Source organism: Bison bison, unplaced genomic scaffold, assembly GCF_000754665.1.
Source record: "Bison bison bison isolate TAMUID 2011002044 unplaced genomic scaffold, Bison_UMD1.0 scf7180017864472, whole genome shotgun sequence".
Lineage (NCBI taxonomy): Eukaryota > Metazoa > Chordata > Mammalia > Artiodactyla > Bovidae > Bison > Bison bison.
The window spans coordinates 14,697,023-14,706,252 of NW_011495033.1; the positions used below are offsets into that span (position 1 = coordinate 14,697,023).

At 38.1% G+C, this 9,230-nt stretch overlaps 1 protein-coding gene across 1 annotated transcript in view; it reads left to right on the forward strand.

The window, feature by feature from the left end:
• Window positions 1-851: 851 nt before the first annotated feature.
• The window catches only part of RNF43 (ring finger protein 43), a 65,282-nt gene continuing 56,903 nt past the window's right edge, over window positions 852-9,230 (forward strand). Inside the window, exon 1 of the mRNA XM_010861721.1 lies at window positions 852-1,548. Within this exon, the coding sequence (XP_010860023.1) occupies window positions 1,297-1,548 (252 nt within the window). The 5' untranslated portion in view covers window positions 852-1,296. The remainder of the gene's footprint in view (window positions 1,549-9,230) is intronic.

The window sequence follows — 9,230 nt, forward strand, 5'->3', positions numbered from 1 at the left end:
CTCTGAACACAGTGGGCTTTGTGGTTGAAGTGCATTTATATTTACTTAAGGGTGCACATTTTGAAATCTTAGAATAAGATTTTGTTTGTACAAAGACCCAAATTCTCAAGTGCGCCTAGAAATAGCACAGATCTACTCTACTCAGGATTATTTTTACTTTTTCAGGGCATTCTACTTAGAGCCTGTAGACTAATCACCTCCTCACTCCCCCTATCTTTTATTCCCTACCCCCTCAAGGAATTTGAAAACGTGTTAGGAATAGTCCTTTGTTTTACTATGAACCCAGAAAATTACAGATTATAAGATCTGGATAATAAAGTAGTTTCCAAAAGCATCTCATGGGAAATCACAGTGCTTGGCATTCTCAAGTAGGAGAATAAAAGGAGGAATCCCTAAGATAGAAAGGAAAATAAAGATAGAAATATGAATTTCAACCGGAAAAGATAATTGGAAAGCCAACCTTTTCAAATATTCTTCGAATTATGAAAATTGGAAAAGATTGTGATGCTCAGATTTATCCTGTGAATATGTGAAGACATAAATTAGCACCTAACTTACTGGCAAATCTAGGTAGAAAATTTAAAACTCATAGTATATTTAAGTTCATGAAAAGTGTTATAGGTTCAGTGGGCCTGGAACTTTGGCTACACTGAAATACAGTTTAATGTTGAAACTTTTATGAATACATGTAGCATCTTTGGCCATCTCTCAAGGTGTGGTCTGAAATATTGTTCCCTCTCCTTCCCCTTAAAAAAGAAGCTCTGTGATCTTTAGTCTTTTACCATTGACAAGTTTTGTAACTTAAAGGGGCCACCTCTTCATTTTCTGAGCTGGAGTTTTTCACTCTCACCTTTGATGCATGGCCTTGGTCGTTTACTTTGCCTTGTTTTGTTCATTAACATTGGGTTTAGTGGCTCGAGGACTTGTTGCATATGGAAGACCAGCACCAGGTGATCTGACATAATAAAAATTCAGGATGTGACATTCAACCTCAAGCAACACTGAAAATTCCAAAGAGAAGTGCGATATCTTTACTAATCGTAGTGAAGATGGGAGAAAATGACATACCTGAAGCAGAAGTAGGCTGACAATAACCTTCTTGCCTGCTTGAGCAGGAATACCACCTGTCCTTGGGAATATACTTTAGAGAAAGGAAGGGCCAAAACTACGACTCGGCTTTCTGAAACGGACGCAGAAGTTTCTTTTCCTCCATTTGTCTGGATTTGAGAACCTGCGTTTGGTCTTAGCTACTGGAAGCAGTATGTATGGCCGAAGTGCATCGCTACAGCTGGTAGCATGAGTGGTGGCCACCAGCTACAGCTGGCTGCCCTCTGGCCCTGGCTGCTGATGGCTACCCTGCAGGCAGGCTTTGGACGCACGGGACTGGTACTGGCAGCAGCGGTGGAGTCTGAAAGATCAGCTGAGCAGAAGGCTATTATCAGAGTGATCCCCTTGAAAATGGACCCCACAGGAAAACTGAATCTCACTTTGGAAGGCGTGTTTGCTGGTGTTGCTGAAATAACTCCAGCAGAAGGAAAATTAATGCAGGTAAGGATGACTTTTATTATTTTTCACTTTCCATCTGTTTGAAATATACCTTCCTTGTTTTGTCTTCCAAATCGAATTCCACAGAAGGGCTCTGCTGCCTGGCTTTCTATTTGTTTCATCTTGTTAAACATGTTACTTATTGACATTCTAAAGCAAATTCTGAGTTTATACTCTAGAAGAAACGTAAATGCTGTATTTTATAAGATCATCTGCTTATTTTTAACTCTGGTATTACACTATATTACATAATAAGACCTTTCTTTGCAAGTGATATATTCTGGACACTTTTTTTTTTTTAATAGATGAAATATATGGGCTTGTATTTAATTAACTCAAAGAGTGTACTTATATCCTGTTTTAGATTTGAGGTGAGCACTAAGGTTGATTTTGATGGTCAGCAGCACCCTGATGTTCTAGAATGCCTTTGGAGCATATTTGATCACTGTGTCACTTTTAAAAATCAGTCAAGCTTGAATGCTACGGTTGGCCTTATACCATGTGTGGCCCCCTATTGCTAAGCCCCAAATGGAGAGGATTGGATTACAAAATGGACACAAGCTGTAAACCTGCCTCCTGACCACTTTAGACTTGTCTACACTTAATTTTATTATTTTCAAAAATTTTAAATTTAACATCTGTGTTTTATTGACCCACGGAGTTTTTCAGACAGTTTCTTAGGCTTTGCAGTTGTGAATTTTGCCTATAACTCATTCATAGCCTGCTCTATATGTGTTTAATTTATGAACTGACTGAGGCCATAGCATTTCATAGATGAATTGCTCATACCCCCTACCCCCACCCTCCAAATGTAGAGCCTGGAGGGCTCTGCCTTTTTAATGCGGCATTTTAGTATCTTATTCTATAAAATTATATTACTTATTGATTAAAATTCATTTTATCAAAGGACATTTCTTGCTGCAGCTCTCGGTCACAGGTGAAAATGTTGTTAAATCAAGCTCAGATTTTTATTGCGTGATATGAACAGAACCAAAATATAGTATAAATTTAAATTTTGGTCCACCCAAAGGGAAAAGCTGAGAAAATTTAACAAATTATAGAACTCTCTTTGCCCAACACAGAGTTTTATGTATATCTTAGTGGCTCTTCACGATCACTTCTTGGGCAATGTTTTGAAGCTGGGATAAGTGAAGTGGAAGAAGAATTGGGTGAAAAGGAGGGCTCTGCTATTTAGATAAATAGACAGGCAAAAAGAATATATCTGGAAAAAACAGTGTAAGAATTTTTGGAAAAGAGTCTATTTAATTTGAACTTTAGGACAGACTTAGGAATATCTAAACGTTGAAACCATAAATCATTTTGAATACAAACTTCCTTCCTGACTTAGCCTGGTTAATACCCTGAAGCATGAGGTATGTACTCCATTTTCATTTCTTGCCCTAAGTAATTTCAGGATGGAATCATATTCTGGTAGCTCTGAGGCGTTGGAAGCTGTACTAAACTTTGTGCCTTATTAATATCCTGTGGCAGCATGTTCAATGGGTTAATTATATGCTGCGTTAAATAGTGTCCTCTTTTATTTTAAATTTTTTGTCTTCTATTATAATACATCTCTACGTAAAGTTTCTGTATATTCATAAAGGAAAAGGTATGTAAGAGATATTAGCTGGCATTCTCTTTGCGATTTATTACTTTGTCAATCTTTATCATGTCTTCTCCTATTTTGCCCTTTTTCTCATACTGGTAAGTGTTGCTTAATCCTTTTTTTCCACATATTAACTTTGAGTCTACCATTGTCCTTTAAGTATTGCTTCTTCACTTTGTGAAGAACGAATTTCATTGTTATTTAGCAGGACCTTTCCAGGCTTTCCAGTAGATAGTTGGCATCATTGGCAATTTTCAGTCTTTTCTTCACCTTTTCTCTCCGTGCAAGCTTCTTCTATGTCAGGGTCAATAATAAATTTGTATACTAGCTTAGTATTAATCTTTGGAGATTTTCAGTATTGGTCCTGGTTTATTGTCTATTAATCAAGTTTTAATCCACAATAATTACTAAATTTTCTTAATAATCTCTAATGAGAGACTTAAAAACTTTTGAATGAGATGCATCAGTTCTTTTTTATCCACTATTTGATTAACTCTTTCAAAGAAGTCTAGCGTGTTAGGGACACATGGTGTACACTTCTAGAATCCATGCTGTTTGTTCCTTATCAGATTACACTGCAACACAGGTTTACTCAACTGTGGTTAACCAAGCCTTCCACTCAGCTCAAGTTCTGTTTAAATGTCCTAGAGCTGTGCTTTGCTGCACTTTAGCTTTCTTGGTGGATATCTGTCCCCTGGTGTCACAAATCCAAAGACAGTTTTCTCTGTTGGCGTTGCAGAATTTTGGATAATTCTATATATCCTTCTACCTATGAATTATTCTAGCTGCCTGTTAAGCTTGATTATCTTCAAAGATACAGTTAAGGCTTTGTAAAATTGGGCATGCAATGCATTGGGAAATGTGAAATTATGAGGACAATGATTTAAAAAAATAATGATGACTGCGTTATTGTGGTTTCTGTAATTTCCAGAAGTTTCCTAATATCTGACATGTCTTTACATTTTGTTCAGTTATTTCAGTGTATGTACTATTTCATAAGGACCAAATTAACTGGATTTTCATTTGTATTACAATTTGGATTTTCCTTAAACAAAGAGAAACATCTGTGACAGCATGCCCCAGATATTATTATTCTGTTTAATAATAAAATAGACCACAGAACTTTTTCCTAAAATTATTTTGTCTGTCTCAGCTTCATCTGGTGACTATATATACAAGACCAGGTCTTGGTGAATTTTTGTCCTGATTCTTATTCCTCAGTTTTCTCTTTACCAAGAGTTATATCCATTGTACAGTATATGTTCAGAGTCTTAAATGATAATATTCTCTTTAAAGTACTATAAGAAAGTCAAAATAAAAGAGGAAATGTTGCCTTGCCATATTTCTTTCATTTCTCAAATCGTCTCTTGTCTGTTTGAAAACTCCCATCTGAGTCTTGACCAAATTATATTGTTTTCCTTCCTATTTGGCCCAAGAGCTGCTTCTCTGCACAACCGTATTATTTCAAATCCCTGTGCGGGTTTGCCATTGTCTTTAAAGTGTTTACTTCTTAGCTTTCCTCTATATTTGCCAAAATTGTGTCTCTCCCTCTTTTCTGATTTCCTGCTCCTTTTTAAATCTGTTTCCCATTTAATGTTTATATTTAGGATAACCTTCTACCACTCTTCCATCTCAGTATTTCCCTAACTAGCCATCAAAAATCCAGGTCCAAAAAAATATTTTTTTTATAATTACAAGTAATGATGGATGTTAACTAAACTTATTGTGGGGATCATTTCACAATATATATGTATGTCAAATCTTATTATACACCTGAAAATAATACAGTGTTATATATCAATTATATCTCAAAGAAAAAGCAGAATGTGGGGGACACACACACACACAAATTCATGTCAAGGAAACTAATTACTTGGCAGTGTGATAAAGACACTGGGAGTGATTACACTATTATTGTTATTGTTTCGACCATTCTTTCGAATATACTCTTTTTTTCTCCTGGTTTATACAACTGTAGAAGGAAAATGAGCTGGAGCTTACGTGCTGTCCCATTGTCCAGCTTTCTGGTTTGTTAACCTCTTATCAACATTTGTTTATATTATTTCTTAGTGATATTGTTGCTACCACTTCTAAAAATGATTACAGTCCTGTTTTCTTTCTCCATTCTTGCTCTTTATTAATAAACGTGACTTAGAGGGACACCCCAAAATTCATTTTCCTTCTCCTCAAAGCAGAAGCCCAAGAGGATCTTAGTGTAGTGCAGGAGAGGTCACTGATTCTTTCACCATCACATTCTTCCTGCTCAGCTGGTTGTCCTGGATTTTCTTAGACTCCAGGTTAAAGTTATGATCAAGATTAGAATGTGCTGCCCTGAGGCTTCAGACCTACAATGGAAGCTGTGGTAGTGCAGCATTTGGCCAGCAGCAGTGAACACCTCCTGCACAAATAAATTCCCCCTTGCGTGGTGTCTCTGCTTGCCCCTCCATTTACCTATTAGTCAACACATAGTTATCCTATCTTTGCATTCTCGCTTTATTTATAGTCAGGGCCTGAAGTGAACGTTTTGGGGAGGAAGAGGAAACTTCATAGTTTAAGTTTTGGCCAAAGCCAGAGAGACAATGCTGTATAGCAAACTTGCAGTTGACAAAGTGATTAAACTATAACTAAAGGGACTTGACTTTTAGCTCCAATCCTGCCACTAAGTAGTTGGGTGACAAGATAGTTTTTTACCTTTCTAGGCTTTAGATTTGCGTCTGCATAACTGAACTTTAACGTGCCATGCACTTTACATGTATTAGCTCACTGAATCTTCATTATACCTTCAAGAGAGAAATACAGTCCTTTTTTTTTTTTAAGACTAGGGCAGATGTTTTTTAATTGTGTTTTTAACTGAAGTAGAGTTAATGTACAGTATTATATAAGTCACAGGGCTTCCCTCGTAGCTCAGTCGGTAAAGAGTCTACCTGCAATGCAGGAGACCCGGGTTCGATTCCTGGGTCTGGAAGATGCCCTAGCGAAGGAAATGGCAACCCACCCCAGTATTCTGGCCTGAAGAACCCCATGAACAGAGGAGCCTGGCAGGCTACAGTCTATGGGGTTGCAAGAGTCAGACACGACTAAGCGCACACTGGACAGCATATAAGTTACGAATATACAATATAGTGATTCACAATTATTGAAGGTATGACTCCATTTATAGTTATTATAAAATATTGGCTATATTCCCTGTGTTGTACAATATGTCCTTGTAGCTTATTTTATACGTAATACTGGTACCTCCTACTCTTCCAGCCCTGTATTGCCACTCCTCCTCCCTGCCCCCACTGGGAGAGCCACTAGTTCGTTCTCTGTGAGTCTGCTTCTTTTTTTGTTGTTGTTATATTCACTAGTTGTTGTATTTTTTAGATTCCACATATAAGTGATATCATACAGTAGACATACAGTACTTTTATTTTCACATATTATAGGTAAAGAAACGGAGGATCAAAGTGAGTCTCAAGCTATTTGCCAAAGTCTAAAAGTAAGTGGCACAGCTGGAGCTTGAACCCCAGAGCTCATGCTTTCCTCACTCTAAAATTTTGTATATCTAAAATGCTGCAGATGAACACCAGGGTAGGCCTTATATAAATGATGAATTTATTTCCAGAACAGAAGAGAATGCAGATGATGAGTACTGTTCTCTGCAGTTAATCCAAACTGTATGTATTTCTTCTATTTCTCTTCATTTGTGCTTAATTTACAAAGACATTTGTAAATCAGAATGTTATTTACTTGGTATATCTGTTTTAGTGTAACAATTATCATTACCTTTCTCTTCATTTTATAACAGTAAGTTATCTCACATAGGAACATGAAATAATAAACTTTGACGTAGCATGCATCCAACTGTCATTGCTCAAGTCAGAGCTTCTTGGAAGCAGAGATTTCAAAGATTTTGTAGCTTTGAGGCCAGCCTTTAAAAGAAGTATAACTATTTGAAGTACAGTCAACTCTCAGTTATTTATGTTAGTGGGGGGTGCAGAAAATTCAGTTAATTTATAGTTGACTTTGGAATGTAGTCAGAAGTATACCATCGGATGTAAACCCTCTGTGCACACAAGCAGGCTGAGGTGCTTGCCTCCTGGGTTCCCAGCTTGACTTGACTTTGTTGTCAGAAGCGTGGCACCCGGAAGAGAGAAGGAAGCTGCAGATATTTTTATTGATAGTTTTTCAGGTTAAGGAGATATCTCATGTAAAAGTACCCATCAGACAGATTTGTATAAATAATCATTCTGTACTTCATGTGGAAATCCCGCAGAATTGTTGTAAGTTCAAATTCATTAATCTGTCTGGTTGTAGGAAGCAATGAATGAGCTGTGCCCTTGGTTATTGCCCCTATCAGGCTATTTAGTGTCCTTTGAGCTGATTCCAGGGGTAGGCATTTCCTTGGTTTTTGTGGTAAATGGTGTGTGTGTGTGTGTGTTGTAATTTTCTTTATCTACAAATTAGTCATAGTTAACTTTTTACACAGTTTTAAAGATATCCCTGAGGCTCAAGGTTTTGTTTTTGTTTTCAATAAAAAAAAGCCTTTACATTTTATCCACTGAGAAGTATTTATTGGAACTTTTATGTGCTTCCCCCTCTCCCTTGCTGCTGCTGCTGCTGCTAAGTCGCTTCAGTCGTGCCCAACTCTGTGCAACCCCACAGATGGCAGCCCACCAGGCTCGCCTGTCCCTGGGATTCTCCAGGCAAGAACACTGGAGTGGGTTGCCATTTCCTTCTCCAACAGAGGAAAAGGTGTTATAAATGAGCAATGTACTATTATAAATGTTCTGTCAGGAACCAGAATTGATAGCAGGGTATTGTTGTTAGAGAAGTGTATGATGATATTCCATCAAATTTCTGTAGTGATTTTCTTCCAAGGAGCTTAAAATGATTCACAAATACTTGCAAACCAAATACAGGTGATACTCCATTTTGTAGAAAAGGAAACTTAATGACAGAGAAAGCAAGTTAATTATCTTAGAACAAAGTCACACAGAAATAAATGGACCCTGTGTACTTTGCAGGAGATAGATGAATAGTCCACTTTTTAAGTTATCCAAGGATGTGCTTTTCTCAGGGAAATCCTCAAAAGCTAAAATTCTGTCAATGGTTGAGATGTGGGATATGGTCCCAATATCCTCTATTGGGACCTGTGTTGCTCGATTTGGTGATTCAGCTATTGGTGAAGGAGGGTGCCAACTTTATGTCTCAGAAGCCCTCTGAGCTGACTCTGTGACCTGCATTCATTGTTTCATTGAGAATTGTTGGAATTGGAGCCAGAGGTTTTACAATGAGCTGTTGAGGGCCTGCAGGATCTGGCCTGGCACCTGCACCTCTTGCCTCCTCACCCCTCACTCTGCTCCAGTCGCTGTGACCTTGTTGTCCTTCAGCTAAGCCAGGCCTGCTCCCACCTCAGGGCCTTTCCACTTCCTCATCCCACTTACGTCCCAAACACTTTCTTCTCTTAGTCCCTCAAATGTCCGCCCCAAGTGTCAAATACACCTTCTTGGTGAGGCCTTCCTGGGCCTGTTCTGAGGGAGTCTTCCTGTTCCCCCAGGGCTCCTCTTCTCCGCCCCTGCTTTGCTTTGCTTTGTAAACTTCCTGCAGTGTGGCACACTTTTATGCTGTCTCCCCTCAGGAGGCTGTGAGCTCTGTGAAAGCAGGGCTTTCATCTCTCAGTTCAGAGCTGTGTTTTGGGGAACAGGGCTTTAGTGTACTTGGTGCTTTTCCCATAGGAGTAACTCAATAAATATTTATTGAATGAATATAAGGAACATTATGGTGGTGCCGAGTGGCTGTGATTGGTCAGAGATCACTCTAGGATGAAACAGACTTATTTATCTCATCACATTTTTTAAGTACATTTTTTGAAGTCGATTATTGTGAGTGCTTTGGGCTTGATAGAGCATGCTGCACTCTGTTCTCTCTCTGACTTATCACTGACAGCATACTGTCTCCTTGATGGTCATTTTCAAACTGTAAACATGACTTTAAACGATTTGTTTGGTATAATCAATATCCTTTGCACAGCACTTACTTAGTTTTAATAACTAGCCCAATCCCTACTTTTTAGGAAATTGTCATTTTCCAAGAA